The sequence below is a fragment of the Ambystoma mexicanum genome, chromosome 3q (assembly GCF_040938575.1).
Source record: "Ambystoma mexicanum isolate Mex_15411 chromosome 3q, UKY_AmexF1_1, whole genome shotgun sequence".
NCBI lineage: Eukaryota > Metazoa > Chordata > Amphibia > Caudata > Ambystomatidae > Ambystoma > Ambystoma mexicanum.
In genome coordinates, this window is record NC_090926.1 from 125,588,111 (window position 1) to 125,611,593 (window position 23,483).

General features: G+C 50.6%; 1 protein-coding gene across 2 annotated transcripts in view; it reads left to right on the forward strand.

Moving 5' to 3' along the window:
* Positions 1-23,483, forward strand: part of LOC138582204 (cyclic AMP-dependent transcription factor ATF-7-like) — a 1,375,782-nt gene that overhangs the window by 1,046,519 nt on the left and 305,780 nt on the right. For both annotated transcript variants that reach the window (XM_069653279.1, XM_069653280.1), the window contains exon 7: positions 7,608-7,707. In XM_069653279.1, the coding sequence (XP_069509380.1) occupies positions 7,608-7,707 (100 nt within the window). The remainder of the gene's footprint in view (positions 1-7,607; positions 7,708-23,483) is intronic.

Below are 23,483 nucleotides of genomic sequence, written 5' to 3' on the forward strand. Positions count from 1 at the left end.
AGGCCAGTAATGTAAAGTTTTTAACTTTCTTTTGAGTTGATCATGTGCCCCCACATCCTCGTGGAGGCAATAGAACTTCGAAACTCTGGCAATTGGAGACACAATTGATTCTGCATCTTAACACCAAAGATCCTGCTGGTCACAATATAGATGAGGAACTTTACACTTTTATTGGTGTGTGATGATAAAATTATGTTGTCAGAATTCTGGATTTTCTGTTTTTGTCTGCTCAAAAGACATGTTTTTAACTTTTGATATTGTTTTGTTGATTTTGTTTTGATGGTTTATTGTTGAGATAAGCTAAGGTTTTTATTGTGTGAGTAGCAATGGGTTTTGACTTTATAGATTAATTGCACTGTTTTAGAACATATGTTGGCATATTTCCACTATTCAAACTTTGCACAGTAGGTTAGCTAGGTTTTTAATTGTTTATCCTTATTGCATTTTACACATAGGCACCCATTTCAGCGTTTACCAGTGATAGGCAGGCAATGTAGGGGGTTCCTGTTATAATGCATGTGTCCTTTACGCCTTTGTATTTATTGGGCTCTGGTGCTACCAAGTCACATTTTCAGACTTGTATTGCTGCTATATGCATTTGCAATGAGATATATTATTGATTAGTATAAATAGATGCCACCACGCTGTCTGTGCCAGTTTACATGCGTAGTTTAATGTTTGATGTAACATGTGTCCAGTACACTTTTGACACGTGTTTTGGCCGGTGGCCTTCTTCAGAACTGGACTATTGTTTCCAAAATGGATCGTAGTACTGTGCATAAGCACCCAATCACAGCATTCATATCAGACTGTGTGGTCACATGCAATTCAAACAATGTCAACCATAGGTTCAGTAACAATAAGCACATCACATAGATCGTCAAATAAAAATAGTCCATTGGATATGCATTATATAATTGTAGGATAGAGACAGAGATTGAAGGGTTTGGACTAGGGTAGGCTATGTTGGGTAACAAGTAAAACACACATACAAAGAAATAAATATGACAAAATGAGAAAATGGTATTAAGAACATAGGATCATATATAAGAACATGCTTTCAGAATATGTGAGATGTCGATAATACGTAGAAAACTTGCTTGTCCCTTTTTGTTAATCACATCTAAGTATCATTTAATGTTACAATATAACGTTCTTTCTTTGCCACTTAGTATGAAATACCTATTATTCAAATATTCGTCATGATGCGCTTGATAACTGTTGATTTACAAGCATTTTCATTGATTGGATTTATATTCCCCCCATTCAAAATAACTTGGTAATCTGAGTGGTCCTGCGATGTACAATGCTGTTGATCTGTAAAGCATTATAATTACGAGATCGAACTTACCAATTTAGGTGTATGGGGAACCACCTTCAGTCGGTAGCACAATATTCAGTGTTCAGGTGTGAGTCAGCATGCCTGTAAATGTTGTCAAGAGAAGAAAATGCTACTCAAATTGCAATGTATGTCTCTGGTTGCATATTATATATATTGCTGATTAGCTTGGGTTCTTTAGTGATCGCCAGCGATTGGTGACCACTCGAGGGGGGGTCCTGTTATAATAAATGTGCACTTTGTCTTTCCATTTATTGGTCTCTGGTACCATCAAGTCGATTTTTCTGACTTGCATTGCTGCTACATGCATTTGCACTTTATGCTAAGTAGTGTGGGTGTGATCAAGTCGGACATTGTGCTTACTTGTTTTGGTGTATTTTATTTTTGTGTCTATTCTCACATTTGTGATCGCAACCCTGTGTTGGTATTGACTGTGGCACTGAGCCATACGGGACCCGACATGAGTATATTTTGTGATGAACGATATGCAGAGGTATTACAGTAACATTGTAATGACATTATTATCCATTGGTCAACTCTCTCAATTTTGAACAAGTTGTTGGCATTAGTATACTATTCAGTATTATAGAGATATGGCATGTGCCTTTCTCCATAGCCATCATCACGTTCTCTTGTAGATCATTGAAGTTAATTATTAGGTGCAAATTGTTATTGTCCTTAGGACTTTTTTGTCATTACATGTTGACGTACCGTGGTTATCATTTGTCAAAACTGTCTTTTTTTACAATGTTCTCTGCTCACTCACCATTTCTAGGTGAAACATTCAAAGATGTCTGCCTGTATAGCATGTATACCATCAGTGGGTTGTGACTGTGATGAAAATAGAGGAACGACTTCTGCTTATTTAGACCGTCGTCTGCCAGCAATCAGTTTGTGTGAACCTGCACTATCTGCTGTCCCTTTTTTTCATGATGTCCTCTGAAATAAATATCGTAGTTAAACTAATTTGACATTTGTGTATTTTCTTCAGCAATTCCATCCTCCTAGTGCGATCCTTCCTCTTCATGGCGGTTATTTTTTTATATTTACATTTCTGAGATTGTGGATCTGCTTAGGTCACATGCTATGCATAGGCCGATATCTAGTGGTAGTCACAGAGAATTACATAATTTTTTTTTCGAAACTCGAAAAGGTGATGTCCACTTGGCATGTCAGTAATACTACCCCTAGTGTGACATGAATTGTACTCGTGGTCCTTCACGCGTCGAGGTCCCTCAGATAGTTTTTTATGCCGTTGTAGTCAGACGCAAGTTTACAGGCTGATGTCTTTGATTAGAAAAAGTTTATCATAGACTTTCTTACTATTCTTCTGCTAACCGTCCGCCTCAAGATCATCTGCAGTAGATTTCGACGGACTGAGCCATTGTCGACGACCGAACAATCGTCTCAACGAACACTGACCGCAGCTTCACAGGCCTCACCGTGCCTCGGCCCATCACAGTAGGGAGAGTGGGTGGGGGGCATACTTTCTTTTCCTTTTAGAGAATGCCTAATCTCTACCCCTCATTTTCTTCTCATCGCCGCATTTCCTTTTCCACTTATCATGGAAAATTCACCCTTTTAAGTTTTACCCGTCCTGCAATAGGGAGTACCCCTGGGTAGACGCACACAGGATGTGTAACCAATGTCTCCCACGGGATCACCCTGAAAAGAATTGCAAATCCTGCAAGCTCTTTCGACCAAAGTCATTGAAGAACCGTAGAACAAAACACCCGGCCGCCCACGCCATGCAGGCCGAGGCCTCCATTGACGTGGAGGGCGCTTCCAGTGATGGCAGCGTCAGTGTCCTAAGTGACGCCGAGGGAGAACAGGATTCGACAGACTCCCACGTACGAGTCCCCAACTCATTAAGCAGGCTGGCGGTCCTGTTACGGAGAGTACACCCTGCGACTCAAGCACGCGCTATCCATGCCACCACAAGCACACATCCCACGGACGACCATCGACCGCTGAAAGCCACGTGGTGTCAAAGGAAAGGTCCTCTTAAACATTGCTGTCCTCTGGGCCATCGTGCTCGCTGCATGACAGGCTTCTGAAACAGACACCCAATTCTGTTTCTGACACCGTGCATAAAACAGATGACCTGTCGCGCGCCGAAAGGCATGCGTCGAAAGTCGTTTCAACAGCCCCGTTCACACCTCAAAAATGAGAGAACTCATTAAAAAAAAAAACGTCCCGGGCCCTCTTTCAAAATCTAAGACTAAGGAAACCCACTAAAAATAAGACTCCTCCACCATCTAAGCCCTCCACTTCCTAAGATAGTGGCCCTTTTGAAAAATAAGGACACCCCTGCACCCTTCGACACTCTTTCAGGGACCATGCACCACAAGGATCCTACACCCTTACAGGACACCCCTACTTCAGTACTTCCAAAGTCATCTGAGTGGACCTCAGAGAGCTTTGATTGGGTCATGAGGAAGATGTTATCTCTTGTAGACTTCATGGACCGGCACCCTGCAGAACTGTTTAAATTTCAGGGCCCATCACACACAGTAGTAGCTATGGATGAACCAGCAGCCAAGAAGGCACGCATTGACACTTTTCAGCCCAGCACCTCCACCCAGAGCCAGGTTACCCCTCGGCTCACCCTCCCTCTCTCAGGACTTATATTTTGTAGTCACCTCAGGTTCACTTGATCCTGGCTCTCAAGGAGACCTGGACCAGGGTGACCAAGACAAATATTACGACAACGCCAACCAGTCACCAGACCATCAAGACCAACCAGTGGCCGACTCCCCAGTTGACAACCAGCTCCAATGCAATGAGCTGGTCCCCAAGGCTGGTGAACATTTCATTATAGACACCCAGGAGTCCCAAGTTGATAAAGACTTTGTGGAGGACATTCTTGGAGCCAAGTAGTCCGCATCCCAACTCCTTCCCCTCCTGCAATCTATTCAGGGATACATTTAGACCTCTCTCCTAACACCAAACATTATTCAAGCAGTCAATCCCTGCATCGAGAAGGTGTTTAGACCAGCCCCCAATGACCCTCTATACATCAGGGGTCAGCTGAAACCGGTCTCCCTGGTGGTTACCACAACTAGGAAAAGGGCAGGCACACCTCTAGCCTCTGCATGGACTCCACCAGATAAAGAAAGTAAAACAATTTGCACTTTTGGCAGAACTAGAATAGCCAACAATACTACCCTTTTGGCTAGCTACAGTTGCCATAAGTGGGACGAGCTGCAACTACAAATTGAGACAGTTCCAGAGCCCCTAAAATCTCAGCTCTTAAAGACTGTAACCGAAGGCAAGCAGGTGACCAACTGCATCCTAAAAAACAACCTGGATGCCGCGGACAGTGCAGGCCGTATCGTAGCTAAAGGCAGACGTATTAAGCGTCATACCTGGTTTAGGCAGTCGGGTTTAAAACTTGAAACACAGGCCACGTTACTCAACATGCCTTTTGAACCAAATGCACTGTTCGGTAAAGCGGTTGAGGATGCCCTTAAAAGCGCCAAAGAAGACTGGCACCCTAAAATCTCTTGGGCAGCTATCCAATAAGCTGTTTGTGCAAACAGGGATTTTCAACAGAAGGTTTTGTGGGCAGGGCGCAAGAGGCTACAAAAGATCAAGGAGCAGAGGTAGAGCCTCCTCTGCAAGCGGCTCCACGCCACCCAAACAATGACAATCTGCTCCAGGTCCACTCCCATACCACTCCAGTAGGAGGTTGCATCTCACACTTCACCCACGCATGGAAGGTGATAACCTCAGACAAGTGGGTGTTATCCACTGTGGCGGGCGCATACTGTGTAGAACTTCTACAAAAACCATCCCACCACCCTCTGAAACAAGCAAAATCAACACAAGAGGAAAAACGCATACTACTGGAGTAGGTGAAATCACTCCTGGAAAAGGACGCAATAGAAATCGTCCCAGCAAACTAGGTGAACAAGGGTATTTATTCAACTTACTTCGTTGTGCCAAAGAAAGACCTAAGAATGCACCCAGTACTAGACCTGCGCCCAGCAAACACATATATCAAACCCCTAAAACTTCCCATGACAACCCTTCAGGAAGTGATTCCCCTTCTAAAGCAGGGGTACTACATGGCAAAATTGGATATAAAAGGTACATAATTTCATATTTCTATATTCACAGCGCACAGAAAATATCTGCGCTTCCAGATGGCGGGAGAGCACTACCAATTCAAGGTGCTCTCCTTCGGCATAGCCTCTGGTGTTCACAAAAGTGCTAGCAGTAGTGGCGGCGCACCTACGCAGAGAGTCCATCCCAGTGTACCCTTATCTAGACGACTGGCTGATAACAGGGGAGACCACTCAAATTAGCAAATTCAACACCCGGAGAATCATCAACCTTCTGTTCCAGTTAGGTTTTGCCATCAACGAGAAAAAATCAAATCTCATACCCAGTTAAACAAAACAATTCCTGGGTGCCATTGTAAAGACAAAGGAAGGGCTGGTCTTCCCCTCAAACGAAAGAGTTCAGAACATGCTGCTACAAATACCTCACTATCTAGCCGGTCGCCAGGTAACCGTACGCAAAACAATGTACCGTTTGGGATGATGGCCTCATGCATCTACCTAGTTCCACACGCTCTCAATGCAAGAGTGGTTAGCAAAACAATGGTCTCAGGCAAGTGGACAATGGGACAATCTAATGATTGTTTCGCTAACCCTGGTACAGGCTTTTTGCTGGTGGTCCAAAGAAAATGTATTGAAAGGAAAACCCTTTTGGCCATCCACCAGTTCAAGCGATATTAACGACGGACGCCTCACTCTCCGGATAGGGAGCCCATTTCCTTCACTACACAGCTCATGGGCAGAGGACACGCACCACAGCCCAAAACCACATCAACTTCCTAGAACTTTTAGCAGTTCTCAAGGCTCTGCAATCCTTTCAGCAGCATCTACTAGGTCAGACAGTACAAATTCTCACAGACAGCACCACTGCCATGTTCTAGATAAACAAACAGGGAGGCACACACTCTCAAAGACTGTCCCAATATTCGGGAAATGGGCACTCATGCAGAAAATGTTCCTAGTCTCTCATCACGTTCCAGGGGAACTCCTTGCTCCAGCAGATTCTCTGAGCATAAATCCCCTTCCAGAAAAACACGGGTGGCAGCTCAGCAAAGCTATTCTAGACAAAGTATTTTCCCTGTGGGGTTATCCCCATTTAGACTTGTTCGCCACACACCAAAACAAATGATGCCCAGACTTTGCATCCAGGTTTCCCCAACCAGAGTCCAAGAGGAATGCCCTGTGGATGAGTTGGTCAGAGAAATGTGCTTACGCTCCTTCTGCCCCCGACACCACTCCTCAGCAGAATAGTGCACAAGATGCACCGGGAACAAGCCATCTGATTTATCTTGTGCACTCTCAAATGTCACTCCAGTCATTTCCCTCTGCCCCCTCAGAGGATTTACATGCATGCAGACTAAAGCCACACCTTCTGCTGTAGGAGACCTGCTCCCTTCTGTTTTATTCGTCGCACAGTTAAGTCATGCCTACCATCTGCAAGGTTTACCTCACTGGTATCTGTTCCAGAGTGGATGCCCAATTTAGGCAAACTTGCTTGGAAAACATGTTTAATTAGATTAGGATACACTAAGGCCACATTCTGCCACTAGACATTTTTGATCTGCCGTAATTATTGAGTAACCGTAATAACACTTATATTTTAAATTCATAGTCCCCTGTCCTCCATATGACCCCCTATAAATTTCCAATCCGACTAGCGGTCTGTCAGGTCCTTGCTAGAATGATGAACTGACTGATTATGCCAGGGTTGCATGATTGAGCATGAGCGAGGCTGCCATACTTGTACACTTAAGTTTATTTTACTCCTCAAAAGTGTCTGGTCCTGCCGCTTCAAGAACAGATTTCCCACATTTAAGGAAGAAAGAAGGAGAGCTATAAATTAGTAGTAGATAGCAGGCCATTGTATGTCATACAGGTAACAATGCTTCCTTTAGTGTTCAAATTAAAGTGTTCTCTCAATAACAAATTTTACTTTGCAGGAAGCATGTTGACAATACATTATAAGTCCGTTGGTGGTGGTATGGTATTCCCGCTCAACTGTACTTGATATCTTTTAATGTGTACTTGATTGTGTTTTTTCTTCTAAAATGTGGTTCTCCGCGCTCTATGATCTACTGCTATAAGGTGCATGTCTTTGCTGGATAATTTATTGGTTGTGGTAGGCTGAGAATTAGCAGTTTGATACTTTTTCTTTTTTTTTTTTTTTACTTCTTTCGATAAATAAAAATGTTTCTTTATTTCAGTTCCCCAGGCAACTCCATGCCGCTGGTCATGCACCTTGCTAATGGTCAGACGACGCCCTTCCTGTCCAGCCCTCACATACAGATGCATTCAGTGATATCGGTAAGAGACTAATGTGACCTCAATTATATTAAAAAAACACCTAGAACTATATCTGTAAATTCACGCTTCTGCCATTCATCACAGGACTAGGAAGAATAAAGAGAATTGAATTAATGTCTTGTCTGTGTTTTCCTTTTTGTCCCTGTTTGCCTTATGTTGTTAATTGTTACGATATAGGGGTGATTGAAATATAATAGTTTTCTTCCTCAAGCTTTGGGTTGGGAATCTTGTACTTAAACACCAAAACGTGTACCATGCCATTATCCTACCAATCCAGCCTTTTGTTTTCTGACTATACTCCTTACTCTTACGTCCTGTCCCCTTTCCTCCATACCGTATGGGCGTCCCTTTCAAGGGACGGGAGACAGAACCTTTTTCACCAGAAAAAAACCTTCTTCCCCAAATGTAGAGGTGCGTGCGGGGCAGGGCCCAGGGAGCATGCGCTGCCCTGACTCTTCCTTCCGACCCCACACCTCAGCCCCCTTTTTGTCCGCATCGATGGGAACGGGCCAAATTCACCAGCGCTCCTGGGTTTGGCTTCAGCCATGTAATTCCACGCGCGGATACTTCTTTGTCTTTTTTTTGTCTTACCTATCATTCAGGTACTCAGTCCTCAGGCGTCACGCTCCTCTCCGGCGAATGTCGACTTCCACAGGGTTCAGCAGGTGTCCATCCTGCAACAGGCTCTTCCCAACTTCAGACCCCCATGCCCTCTGCCTACGTTGCCTTGGCTCAGACCACGGTTGGCAATCATGTTTGGCGTGTGACTCGTTGTTCTCTAAGGCACTGAAGAACAGACTAGCCAGGTGGAGGGAGCTCTTCCAGAAGTCGCCTCCAGAGGATCTTAGGAACTTCGTGAAGCATGGAACCAGGCCCAAGGTAGGGCCATTATTTTCTAGCGCACCCCGCAAGTGAGTCTTCTTTCCAGGGACTCTTCCACGCGGGAGGGACTGGCCATGTCCTTCTAACGGCACGTGCCCCAAGGCTGCTACAGCTACTGGCCTTCGGGTTGAGGGGTCTTCGGATCCTCCCGGGCGCAGTGTCGAGGGACCGGAGGGTTCTTGTACCGGGTCTACGCCCGAGGGGCTACGCCCTGTTACCAGCACAATGGCCAAGGGGCTACGCCCTATTACTGGCAACACGTCCGAGGGGCCACGCCCTGTTATGGCAGTAAGTCCGAGGGGGCACCTAAATGCAGCTCTACCGACCCCCGGGTTGAGGGTGTCGCACCTACCGGGCCGAGGCCCGAGGAGCAGGGTAGGCCTCGTGATCCACATGCAAGAGTCTTGGGCCAGGCCCAGCGGGCCGAGCAACACGTGGCAGGCAGCTCGAGAAGATGGCCGCCTCGCCAGAAAGGCACCCGTCCGACGCCATTCCACGAATTCGGCGAAGAAAGAGTGTCAATGTGGGACTGGCCTCAACCAGGTACGTGGCCTACAGTATACCCTTCATTTGCACAGGGCAGCTCTCCTTTGCGTCCATATGGACAGGGTACGCAGCGGCTCCAGCAGCCCCCCGCTACCCTATTGGTACCCCCTGCCACCTCTTTGGCCAGTGAGTTGGTGCTCTTCGAAAAGTTTCTTGGCCTCATGAGGTCTCCTCAGATGGGGGTTATCATCAAAGACGCAGTCAGGGAAGTCCTACCCGCCATGCTAGCGGCACCACAGACGCCTCCATCGGGGCCCCAGACCCCGAGCGCTGCCTCCTTCGACTCCACAGCCAACTCCGCAACCTCCACCGCCTCCTCAGCCTCCGGCTGCGGCCTCTGTACCACAGCCTCCGGCGCCATCTATTCCTCCTCCACAAGATCCTCCAGATCTGCAGGATACGGACGAGGAGGAGGATCCGGGCAAGCCATCCTCAGCCAGGGCCTTCCACAAACCTCTTGCTGGCCTGGCGGAGTACCTGGGCCCCCCAAACCCGAGGTCGAACAGCCGGCAGAGGGGGTTCTGGCTGAAGTCCTCACTAGAAGCCCCTCTGCCAACACAGGGATTCCACTGCAAACCGATGTAGTCTCCCTGGCCAAGAAGGGTGGGCTCAAGCCCCACTCGGTCCAGCCGGTCAATCGATGACTAGACGCCAAGTACAGGCAGATGGAGGGGGATACGCTCTTGCTCTCAGCTACACTCCTCGGTGATCGCTGCGGCATCACTATACTCCAAGCCTCAGTCGTCCTCAGCCTCCTCCTCCTCTGCGGCGCTGCTAGGCAAGGAGGAGAAGATCTTGGCGGTGTACAGCAAGAAGATCTACTCCAACGCCTCCTTGCACCTGCGTCAGGCCAACGCAGATGCCATGCTGGCTTCCGCCAACCAACGCTTATGGCGGGAAATCCCGGAACTCCCCACCCAATGCCAATCACGCTTTAAGGCGGGGCTAGCAGAAGCCAAGCTTGTGGCGCATGACCTCATGGAATCCACAGTAGCTTATATCGATACCTCAGGCCGTGCCATCTGCATTGCCACGGACATGAGGAGAACAGCCTGGCTCCGGGGAACAAAGTTCAGCCCGGATGTCCAGGAGCACATTCTAGATCTTCCGTTCGAAGATGGGGGACCTCTTCCACTCCTCTACGGACGAAGAGCTGGATAAAAAGAACAGCAGCTCACAAATGGCAAAGTCTTTATCCATTCTTACTAAGACCACGCCCAAATCGTACACCCAATCTGGCTCGGGAGAAGGGTCGTAACTATGGAGGGTTCCGCGGCTTCCAGGAATGCAGATCCAGGCAGCCGGACCGCTCGCCGTCTCAGAAGTGGCGCAAACAACAAAAGGGGTGGTAAGGGCTTTTTCCAGTCCCCCTCCTCTGCCTCCGAGGGAAAGAAGGCATGACATGCCCCTTCGGGTCCACGTGTCTCCGGTGGGGGGCAGGCTTGCTCTCCATGCACAAGTCTGGCGCCAGAATTTCGGGGACCTCTGGATCCTCTCCGTAGTATCCACGGGGTACCGCCTTCCTATCCCATCCTCTCCTCCCTTCCACTTCCACAAGTTGGGACAGCAACTCTTTTGGCGGAGATCCGGTCGCTCGTAGAGAGCCAGGCAGTGGAGGAAGTTCCAGCCTCCAAGCGAGGCTTTGGCTTGTACTCCAGGATTTTTGCCATTCAGAAGAAGAACCAGGCGGGCCTGAGAGTTGTGCTGGACCTTTCCACCCTAAACCTCGCCTTATCCCTGCAAAAATTCAAGATGGTTATGCCATCTTTTATAGCGGAGACATTGGACAAGGGAGACTGGATGTGTTCCCTGGACCTGAGGGACGCGTACCTACACGTCCCGATTTGGCAGCCCAATCGTTCTTTCCTATGGTTCAGGATCATGGGCTACGATTTCCAATACAAAGTCGTTCCATTTGGCCTCAGCTCGGCCGCCAGGGTCTTTACCAGACTCATGAACTCTGTACAGGCCCTCCTCAGAGAGCATGGCCTCCACATCTACCCATACCTCGACGACTGGCTCGTCAGGGCTACATCTCCGGAAGCGGTTCAACACTTAGGAACACACTGCACAACCTGGGCTTCTCACTCAACCTCAAGAAGTCACAGCTGCTCCCTACGCAGACTCTGACGTTCCTGAGACTCATTTGGCACGTGTGCTCCGAGAGGGTCTTCCCGTCAGAAGACAAGATCTTGGCCATCAAGAGGGCCACCGCCCACTTCCTCAGCAGAGAGGTGACCTCGGCATGGTGGTACCAACATCTCCTGGGTCTACTAGCGGCGGTTCTGTTAGCCGTGCCGCATACAAGACTAAGGATGAGAAGGATTCGGTAGCAGCCTCATGGAATCAGGAGCAGGGCTCGCAATCTGAGACGGTCAACGTTCCTCTATCTCTCCACCCGGACCTAACTTGGTGGTCCATGGACTGCAACCTACGGGCTACTTGCTTGAGGGCTGAGGAGCCACCCTGGACGATCTTGCGGTCCACGACACCTGGACTGGACAGGAGCAGGAATACCACATCAATTGGTTGGAGCTGAACGCCATCTGGCTAGCGCTCAACGCATTCCTACCACTTATCAAGGGCAAGGTTGTCCTCATCCTGACAGACAACTTGACAATCATGTAAAATGAAATTTTCCTCTTGGCAGTCCACCTCCGTGGGGAAGCCAACCTGGAGGCGGACAGGCTCAGCAAGCTATGAGCGGACAATTACGAGTGGCAGCTAAACAACCTCGTTATTCAGGAGATCTTCAAATGGGGTCACCCCCAAGTGGATCTCTTTGCCACCTGGCACAACAAGAAGTGTCCCCAGTTCGCATCCTGACAGGGTCAGGATCCCGGCTCTCTGGGCGATGCATTTCACCTCCAGTGCACCGGCATGAAAGCATACGCTTTTCCGTCTACCCCTGTGATTCACAGGGTAATTTGCAAGATCAAGGAGTCTCACCTACTACTCAGCATCTCGAAGGTGCCCTCCATACACCTTCCAATGGGCCCAGCACATCTTCTGGCACAGCAAGGGGGCAGAATCCTCCACCCTGCTCCAGGGGAACTAGCCCTCACAGCGTGGTCCCTGAGAAGGTGACGCTTCCGCACCTTAGCCTATCACAGGCCAATCTGGAGATCATACAGGGCGCCAGGAGCAAGACCACCAGAGCCCAGTACAAACGCAAATGGACCAGATTCTGCTACTGGGCAGACTCCAAGGGAATCGACCCCTTGGCCTGCAGTTTGGACGACGTGCTCTCCTTTTTGGCGCACTTTGCTCATTCAGGCGTACAGATAGACACCTGCCGCACATACCTTGCAGCCATCGGGGCATACAGGAACTAGGAGGAAGGCATCTTTTCCTCCTCCAACCCTATAGTCAAGAAACATCGGACTGGTCTCGCTAGGCTCTACCCGCCCGTCAGGAGACAGCATCCTGTGTGGGACCTTAACATAGACTTGGGCGCCCTGGCGCACAAACCATTTGTGCCAATGGCGTCCGTGGACATTAGGCTGATCACCATCAAGACGGCCTTACTAGTTGGTCTTACCTTGGCTCGCAGAGTCGGCGAGATCCAGGCGCTGGTCACCTCTGAACCATATACCACCTTTCACAAGGACAAGGTAGTCATGCGGACGCACCCAGCATTTCTGCCCAAGGTTCCATCTGCATTTCACTTGAACGAAGAAATAGTCCTTCCTACGTTCTTTCCCGATCCCAAGGATAAAGCACAGAGTGCTGCACTGCCTGGATGTCAGGCGTGCCCTAAAATTCTACTTGGACAGGACCAAGGGCTTCCGCAAGTCGGACGCTCTGTTTGTCACTTTCGGAGGCTCGAGATCAGGCCTCTAAGGCCTCCATATCCCGCTGGATAGTTTCTGCCATCAAGGAAGTGTACGAGGGCCAGCACAAGCCGCTCCCGGCCAATATGCATGCCCATGCAGTCTGGGCCAAGGCAACTGCCATCGCATTTCAGCGCCATGTTCCTTGGCAAGTCATAAGCAGGGCGGCCCCTTGGGCCTTTCCCTCGGCTTTCTGCAAGCATTACTGTTTGGATGCCGGCTCCAGATTGGATGCAGCTTTCGGACAGGCGGTTCTCAGGAACCTATTTGCTTAAGGAGGGTCTCCTCTCCACCCTAGCGCTACAATCAGTTGTAATCGCTCATACAGTATGGAGGAAAGGAGACGGGACGTAAGAATAATTATAAGTTACTCACTGCAGTGACTAACTACTTTTAGTCCATAGTCACCTTTGCTCCATACGTCCCACCAACCTCCCCCTTAATAGTACTGGTATCATTAGGCAATGTTATATCTATTGTTGACGCGTCAATGGGGACTGAGGTGTGGCACCGGGGGGCGGAGTCGGGGCAGCGCATGCTCCCTGGGCCGCGCCCCCGCGCACATCTAAATTTAAAGGGGGAAGAAGGTTTTTTCTGGTGAAAAAGGTTCCGTCTCCCGTCCCTTGGAAGGGACGCTCATACAGTATGGAGGAAAGTGGACTATGGACTAAGAATGCGTTAGTCACTGCGGTGAGTAACTTATGTTTTCCTTAAACATGATGCAGACTGCAGTATGACAGCACTAAGACCGGAAGCATGGTATATGCTGTTCAATCGGTAATGGGATCCGGGATCTCTGAAAACATTTTACAGGTGTTTTGGTGTCAGTTGCCATAAAACCAAAGTCTGCAAATGTCACAAACTCATTAAACAGTTAAGTTCCTTTTTTTCCTTGTCATTGACGGGTCCCTGGATGCAACATTTTCTCAAGTCATGTGGGTGGGTCACCCGCTTTAATGTTTCACCACTGTGTGGTAGATTTCTTTCTCCAGCATGGCGTCTGGCATGGATTCACATGCTCATGAATATTCCCCGTCGTCAGGCTGGGAATCCTCGGTAAAGAAAAAACCAGTATCAGTTTCGTTTCTGATCTGTCTTTCGTAGTAACAACCAATCACTGGTCTCTGCGTCATACTGACCACAGCCAATGACTGCCCTCTACCTAAGCACCGCCTCTGGCAGCCATCTTCAGATTTTTACCGCACGTTCATGTGTTGGGATCCTCGTGCTATTGCTCTCGAGCGTTAGTGCTATTTTTTCACGTTTTTTTCTCAAAAACTTCGTTTTTTCGGTCAAAAGAGCCTCAAGCTCCACCGACTCACTATCCGATCAACGGGGACCCGTGTCGGATTCGTCTGCGCCCCTCAAGGGTGAAGATTCGTCGAGCTACGCTTTTGGAGGACTCCAGAAGTTTCTCAGGCCCGGTCATGGCCCAGGAGAAGGGAAGCTCGACGCCCGGAAAGCTGTTCAGGGTCTGCCCTGGATGCCAGCTGCAGAACGTCTTCAAGGAGGACGAACACTCCTTTTGTCTCTACTGCCTACATGAGGACAAGACGCACGTGGAGAAGGACTGTGCGTTTTGCGGCAACATGTCGGAGCGGACCATGAAGGACCGCCATCAACGTCTCGCCAACTGGCTAGAAGGGAAGAGCCCGTCCGGCGAGAAGAAGAAGAAGAAGAAGAAGAAATCTGAGCGGTCTTCTAAGTCCTTTGAGGACGCCCCGGCGACGGGGGTCCAACATAAGGCCAAGCACCGCGAGTCCGCTGGCACCGGGAGCGCCGAACGGTCGGGCTCTACGGTCGCCAGGCAGGGCGCACCCTCCCCGGCACCATCAACCACGAGCCAACGCTCTGGGTCGGGTAAGAGGAAGGCCGAGCACCCGGCGAAGCTCCTGGAGAGGCCCCGGTCGAGCTCGAAGGCCCCATCGGAGGGGGAGCGAGGCGGTGTCCCCCCCTCAAGGATAAGGCGGTGAGCGCACCTAAGGTGGTGAAGGCCTTAATCCATCCGGCCAAGCCCTCTATCGAAACTGTCGCGGCGGCCCTGGCTCAGCCTGTGCAGGCTACACCAGTGGTGGCGACCTCGGGGCTCAGAGTCTCCCTGCCACCTCGGAGGGAGTCATCTTTTGTGCCCATCGATAGGACCCCCGTGAAATCCCCAGTGGAGAAGAAAAAGGGGGGGCAGGGCGTCGTCGTAGATTCGGCCTCAACCTCGGAGGAGGAGCTGGTCGAAGTCTTAAGCCACGGCCTCGGCGTGGAAGAAGACCGACCCGTCGGGATGGATCCCGACGCAGGTGACGACGACATCGTCGAGGGTACCGACGGGGTCCCTGATCGCCCGTCGGATTCCCCTCTGCCAGCGCCGCGAGACAACTCGGCGGCCATTTTGTTGGCTATACAGTCCTTATCCTCAGAGATAAGGACGAGACTACCGTTGCCGACGGAACCTCTCCCGTCGGGGGACCCAGAACCGGGACCTTCTGGTGTTCCCCCTACCAAGAAAAGAAGGATCCACCCTCCGCCTCCTTTTCAGCCGTCGCGCCCCTTCCAGCCCTCCTCCCCGTCCACCCGAGGGGATGATGCGGGGACTGACACGGCAGCGACGGGTACCGACGACGAGGTATACGACGAGGATGTACCGTCGTCGCCTCCCACCAGGGCTTCTCCGCCCGACGAGATTGGATCGTTCCACTCCATGATCTCCAGGGCATCCGAGCTTTTTCAACTCTGCCCTGAGGAGAAGAAGAAGGAAGGTTTCCTTTATCAGCGGCGCGAGGCCAAGAGGAAGACGGTCCTCTCAGTGCCTCTATTTGGGATGAGGGCCTCACCCTCCTCAAGAACCCTTCCACGACACCAGCTAGAAGAGACCGGTACGAGAAGAAGTACCGGGTCCCGGACACGGCCCCCCTGTGCCTCCGGGCGCAGCCTACCCCGGACTCCGTCGTCTCTGCGGCGGCCAGGAAGAAAGCGGGGGGGGGGTGCGGCCTCCACATCGACTTCCCCACCAGACGGTGAGGGAAAGAAATTGGACGCTATGGGACGCAGAGTCATCTCGTCGGCAGCGACGACGATTAAAGCGGCCAACGCCCTGGCTATCGTGGCCCGCTACGACAGGGAGCTCTGGTACAAACTGGCTCCCCTGCTGGACTTCCTGCCAGACGACAAGAGGACAGAGGCCCTGGAGATCCTGCAGGAAGGTGAGGTGGCTTCGGACCACGCCATTACCGTTGCGACGGACATCGCCGACACTAGGTTCCGCCAGTTGGGCAACGGCGTTTGCCTTAGGCGGCGTGGATGGCTCAAGGCTACGGACTTCCGTCAAGACGTTCAGACCAGAGTCCTGGACATGCCCTTCGATGGGAACAACCTGTTTGGCAAAACAGTGGACGATTCCCTTCAGGCCATTAAAGCGGACACTGAGACGGCCCGGGCCCTGGGAGTTCTGCAGCAACGACGGACGCCCTTTCGGAGCAGCGGAGGCAAGGGCGCCTCCAAAGGTTCCGGCGGCGGTTTCTCCACCTACCGTCAAGCGGCCCGCTCGTCGTCTCAGGAGGCCTACAGAGGACGAGGCAAGTCTGGCGGACTCCGCCGTCGTCGCCAAGGAGGTCGAGGCGGCAAAGCCTCGTCCAAGCAGGATTGAACCGACCGTGGGGTCGGGCCCCCACCGAAGCACCCCGGTGGGAGGCCGGCTGGCGAGCTTCGTCAGCGTGTGGGAGTCCATCTCCACCGACCGTTGGGTGCTGGACGCCTTGGCCCGGGGCCACGCGCTCGAGTTTCAAAGAAGGTGTCCACGCGTCCCCCCCGTGGCCAGGAAAGAACTTCACGTCCCTCAACTTCTCCTAGAGGTAAAGGCGATGCTCAGGAAGGGCGCCATCGAACTCGTCCCAAAGAGGCTTCGGGGCTCCGGAGTGTACTCGAGATACTTCCTCGTGAAGAAGAAGACGGGGGATGGCGCCCCATCCTGGACCTGCGACGTCTGAACAAGTTCATCAAGGCGCAAAAGTTTCGGATGGTCACCCTCCAGCACGTCCTGGGTCAGCTGGAGGAAGGAGACTTCCTGTCGTCGTTGGATTTGGAGGATGCCTACTTCCATATTCCCATCCTAAAGGGGCACTGAAAATTCCTCAGGTTTGTGGTCCAAGGGCGTCATTACCAGTTCAAAGCCCTCCCCTTCGGTCTACGGTCGGCACCCAGGGTGTTCACCAAGTGCCTCGCACCGGTGGCGGCGCAGCTGCGCCGCGAGGGGATCCACGTCTACCCCTACCTGGACGACTGGCTCATCCGAGCCAAGACGAGGGAGCTCGTCGTGGTTCACACGGCAAGGACCGTCCAACTTCTCACGGACCTGGGATTCTCCGTGAACTACGCCAAATCCCACCTGGTACCCGCGCAAGACGCTCTGTTTCTGGGAGCGAGGCTCAACACAGTGTCCCTTCTGGCCTCCCCGTCGGAGGAGAGGACCAGGACCATCCTGGGCAAGGTGCAACGGATGTTGGTGGCCGACGCGGCCAAGGTGAGGTCCATCAAGTCCCTCCTCGGAATGATGTTTTCCTGCATCTACCTCATTCCCATGTGCAGGCTCCGGATGCGCCCGTTGCAGGAGTTCCTGGACGCGCGCTGGATCCAAACGACGGGCAGCTTCGAGGAAAGGATCACACTCGACGAGAGTTTCCGACGAGCGATCCGGTGGTGGGACACCCGCGCGCATCTGACGGCGGGCATGGACTTCCAGACCCCAGCCCACCAGGAGACAGTGACCACGGATGCCTCCCTGGAAGGGTGGGGAGCGCACACCGAAAATCTACACGCAAGGGGCCTTTGGCTCCCGACGGAGAAATCTTTACATATCAACGTCCTCGAGCTCCGTGCAGTGTTTTGGGCCCTCAGGTCCTTCCTTCCGTCCCTCAAGGGCAAGGTGGTGAGGATCTTCACCGACAACACCACCACCATGTTTTACATCAGAAAACAGGGCGGAACCAGGTCCCCAGCACTGTCCAAGGAGGCGCAGGACCTGTGGCATTGGGCAGTCGCCCAAGGGATGTTTCTGGTGCCGTTTCATCTGGCAGGGATAAAAAACACCATCGCCGACTCACTCAGCAGGGAGCTGCGCTCGTGCCACGAGTGGGAACTACGGCAGGATCTAGTGGATCGCCTCTTCCGACGGTGGGGCACTCCCCAGATCGACCTGTTCGCGACGGCGACGAACTCCAAGTGCCGGAGGTTCGCCAGCAGGTTTCCCCAGGCGAGGAGCATGGGCGATGCTTTCTCGTTCGCCTGGGAGGGCCTGTTCCTCTACGCGTTCCCTCCTTTGCCACTGCTAATCCGGCTCGTCAACCAGCTCAAGAGGTCACGGTGCAGGATGATCCTCGTCGCACCTGCGTGGCCGAGGCAGATATGGTTCCCGGACCTTCTGGATTTGTCAGCGTCCCCGCCAATCAAGCTGCCTGTGGACGCGGATCTGCTCTCCAGGGAAGGAGGCGCCATCCTCCACCAGGACCCGAAATCGCTGAACTTGCAGGCCTGGCTCCTGCAGCGCTAGAGTTTGGAGGATACGACATACCGGCCGACTGCAGAGAGGTTCTTGCAAAGGCCAGGGCGTCCTCGACTCTTAAATGCTACGGACACAAATGGAAGAGGTTCTCTGTCTGGTGCCACGCACAGAAGATTAACCCTCTACGGATTACGGCTCCCCAAGTTCTGCCGTACCTGCTGACGCTGGCCAAAGCTGGACTGGCACACGCGTCCATCAAGATTCATCTGGCTGCGATCTCCCTATACACCAGGACCACGGGACGGACGTCCTTGTGGTCTCATCGTCTGGTGAAAGAGTTCATGAAGGGACTGTTCAGATCGTTCCCGCCGGTGAAGGCTCCGGCCCCGGCGTGGGAGCTCAACGTGGTGCTGACCAAGCTCATGGGACCTCCGTTCGAGCCTCTGCACTCGGCCCCGTTGAAGTTTCTGTCGTGGAAGACAGCGTTTCTTGTGGCCATCACCTCCGCACGACGGGTGGGAGAGATCCAGGCCCTTTCCTGCAAGGCCCCGTACTTGACTTTTCACGACACGAGGGTGGTGCTCAGGACGCACCCCTCCTTCATGCCCAAGGTACCGTCGGACTTCCATCTCAACAAACCCTTGGTGTTGCCTGTATTCTTCCCGTCGCCTTCGTCGCCGGCTGAGAGGACTTTGCACTCGCTGGATGTGGCTAGAGCGCTGAAGTTCTACGTGGACCGCACAAAGTGTTTTCGGAAGACGTCACAACTCTTTGTGAACTTTGGACCTGTCAATCAGGGGAAGGCTCTCTCGAAGGCTTCCATTTCCAGATGGCTCTCCGGCTGTATCATGTACTGTCATCGGTTGGCAAACCGACCGCTGCCCGGCCGTCCGAGAGCCCATTCCACCAGAGCGATCGCAGCTACCACGGCGTTCCTTTCTGGTGTGCCCCTGCTGGACATATGCAGGGCTGCTACGTGAAGGTCGACGCACACCTTCACGAAGTTCTACTGCGTCGATCGGGATTCCAGGGAGGAGTCCAGGGTCGGCCAAGCAGTGCTGCGCAACCTGTTCGCCTGAGGTGAGCCTGGTGAGGAGGTAAGATGCTTAATGTTGAGTTGGATGCAATGCTTAATGTTGAGCCTTTGCCACCTCCCGTGGTTGTGCATGTGTGTACTGCTATGTATTCTTTATTCATGAGCATGTGAATTCATGCCAGACCCCATGCCTGAGAAGGAACAAGTTACTTACCTGTAACTGTTGTTCTCCAGCATGGGTCTGGCATGGATTCACATGCGAACCCTCCCGCCTACCCCTCTGCGGCTCTTCACTTGGTCATACTGCCACTTCACGTGCTTCCAAATCTGAAGATGGCTGCCAGAGGCGGTGCTTAGGTAGAGGGCAGTCATTGGCTGTGGTCAGTATGACGCAGAGACCAGTGATTGGTTGTTACTACGAAAGACAGATCAGAAACGAAACTGATACTGTTTTTTTCTTTACCGAGGATTCCCAGCCTGACGACGGGGAATATTCATGAGCATGTGAATCCATGCCAGACCCATGCTGGAGAAGGAACAAGTTACTTACCTGTAACTGTTGTTCTCCAGCATGGGTCTGGCATGGATTCACATGCGAACCCTCCCGCCTACCCCTCTGCGGCTCTTCACTTGGTCATACTGCCACTTCACGTGCTTCCAAATCTGAAGATGGCTGCCAGAGGCGGTGCTTAGGTAGAGGGCAGTCATTGGCTGTGGTCAGTATGACGCAGAGACCAGTGATTGGTTGTTACTACGAAAGACAGATCAGAAACGAAACTGATACTGTTTTTTTCTTTACCGAGGATTCCCAGCCTGACGACGGGGAATATTCATGAGCATGTGAATCCATGCCAGACCCATGCTGGAGAACAACAGTTACAGGTAAGTAACTTGTTCCTTTCCATCTTGTCTGTAATAAGAAATGTGACACTAGAGTTTGCTGTATTTTTGAGCTCACAATCTGTTGGCAAGACTTTTCATTCCAGACTCTGAAGTAGGGTGCCTGTTGGAGTTGTGGTCTTGTCTGTTTTCAGATAAAATATTTGCGTGCCTTTTCTTTATGTAGGTGCTAGTGGTATTTTCATGCCATTCTTTACAAATTTTCTTTAACTTTTAATTTGTGTTATTTTTTCCTTAAGCTTACTTTTTATTGTGATGTTACATCTCAGTTCCTTTAGCCATCTGGGGAGGATAGCCTACTGTTTGGATGTCCCATACCAGTTACTCTAGCACTTTAAGAGTTTAGCTGCTTAATCTTGCGGCCATAAGAGTATGTAATTCCACCAAATTAAAGATTTCACACCTTTCACTAGGTTAGCACAGTCCTATTTCCTCAGTTAGACGAACTCACTGTTGACATCACAAATACACTGAATTTCTCCCCCTTGTTGCCTTTATTGGTTCTGGCTGAAATGTGGCTCTTGCACTTGCTGTATTTTTGGGCTCACAATCTGTTGGTCAGACTTTTCATTCCAGACCCTGAAATAGGGTGCCTGTTAGATTTGTGCATTTTGAAATCCTTCATATACTGAGCCTTATTTTCTCGGTGGTAGGGAAGAATGTACTTGATGCATTTTCACACCCTAGATGGCAATGGAACCCTGAGTATATGTGTCTGTTGTGGACCCCTGCTCAACGTTTAAGGCAAGTAAAGGCATTTTAGCTTAACTTATCTGCTCAGTTAATTGATTTTCAGGCACTATTTACATGAGCCATGTTTTTCGGTTAAACAGTAACACACGCCTCCTTATAACAGAGTGCTGCAAGGGTATTTGCAGTTTACATTTTATTTCTATTTGTAGAGCGCTATACGCCAAAACGCTTATGAAAACTAAATCGAGAAATGGTACAACAAATGGGGAATGGACATCGCAAATAAAGCCAAGAGGACAGAAGGTGATCACGCAAGAGTAAACGAGACAAAGGATAGGAAGAAAGAACATGAAGTGAGTGGTAGAGCATTCCAGTGCAACGGGGCCAGGAGACAGAATAAGCATAAATGGGACTGAACACAGGGAGGACGAGGTGTTGCTCGGAGGAAGAGCTTGGGAACAGAGAGAACGAGTGGGGGAGTAAAAAGTGACCAGAGAGGAGAGAACGAGGAGGGGAACAATTGTGGAGCAACTTGAATAGAAGACAAAAAAGTTGAATTTAAGTTGAGACTGTTAGGGTTACCAGCAAAGAATGGAGAAAGCTGGGGTTATGGAATTGCAGGGATAGAGAAAAGAGGCGGCAGACTGAGGCGTTGTAGATGGATTTAGGTCGAGCAAGATGGGAAAGGGCGAGGCCGAAGAGAAGAGCAGTAGAAAAGATGGGAAAAGATAAGAAACAAGGAGCTTAGAGAAATGAAAAGAAAGACATGGTTGAGCTTTACGGATATTGAACAAGAGAGCACGACAAGAGCGTTAGAAAGAGGAGTTTTGGGGAGTTAGGAGTCGAGGTAGACTCCCAGGTTGTAAGTTGTGGATGAGATAGGAAGAGAGGAAGGGGGGGAATAAAACGGAAGAGAGGGGCGAGGAATACAGGGGGCAGGAAAGAAAAGAACCTCAGTTTTAGATGAGTTGAGAACCAGCTAGTTGCCCTCCATCCAAGATCAGATGGCTAAAAGACAAGATGATAGGATGGCATAAATCAAAAAGGAAAAGGAGGGGAAAGAAAAAAACCGCTAGATGACAGCATAAAGATTGCATGACACCCCAAAGGAAGAGATAATGGAAGCAAGAGGACAGGTATAGAGGGAAAACCGGAGAGGGCCCAGCACCTATCCTTGTGGGACACCATGATGTAATGGGAAAGAGGTGGTTCCTGCACAGGAGACAGAGTAGGAGCGTCCGGAAAGATAAGATGTAAACCAATCCAGAACTGAGCCAGAAAAGCCAAGAAAGGAAAGGGAGATAAAAGAGAATGGTCTACAGTACCGATGGCTGTCGGCAAGTCAAGGAGAATTAGCGGCCCGTGAAGAGAGAATAGAGTTGCAGACAGAAATTGGAGCAGTCTCGGTAGAGTGGTGAGGACATAAACCAGATTTGAAGCATGGAAGGGAGAGGGTTAGAAGTGATGAAAGAAGAGAATTGAGAATAGATTACCCATCCCAGAATCTTAGAGAGGTACGGGAGAAGCGATACAATGCGATAGTTCGAGGGAAGTGATGGATCTAAAGAGGGTTTCTTAAGAATCTGAAGGATTGTAGCATGCTTGAAAGAAGACGGAAAAACAGAACATTGGCGTGAGATATTGAGTGTAGAGGTGAGATAGAGAAGAAGTAGAGGGTAGACGTTTAGAATAACAGACTTGGGGAAATGATCTTGAGGCACAGATTTCGGATGTGCCTTAGCAATGAATAGTGCAACCTCGGAGTCAGAGGGGGATGAAGGAGGAATAGAAAAAACAGAAAAATTATGGAAGTTGAGGAGTGAGTGGTAGTCGAGGGCAAGATGGCAGAAAGAAGAAGAGTAACTTTAGAGGAGAAGTCGGATGCGATATCAGCAGAGGGGCAGGAGGTAGCAGCAGAATAAGAGCAGTTTCGGAGCTAGAATATTATATAGAGTTTGGAAAAGATGACATGGGTGAACAGAGTATGAATGAAGAAGCTCCAAATAGTAGAACTGTTTGGCCGGAAAGAGAGCAGCGTCGGAGGTAGAATGATCAGAAGAGAGATCAGGTGATTTGAGTTAGGAGCGAGTCTTACGCCAACACTGTTCAGCACGTCGAAAGGTGCATCTAATGGAAAGGAGCCCAGGTGTCAGCCGTGGCTGTGGGAGTGGTCTCCAAGTTGGGGTAAAAGTGGACGAGAAGGGTACAAAGAATCAAGGGTATCCGTTGAGGAGGAAGAGAAGAAAGGGGCTGCAACGTCAGCTGAGAAAGCAGTGAGTCCAGAGAAAGAAAGGAGAGAAGAACAATAGAGAAAAGCTAAGGCAGAAGTGTCAAAGGAACGAAGATCGCGAGGACGAAAGGTACAAGCAGAGGGAGGCTGAGAGGGAGGTAAAGATGA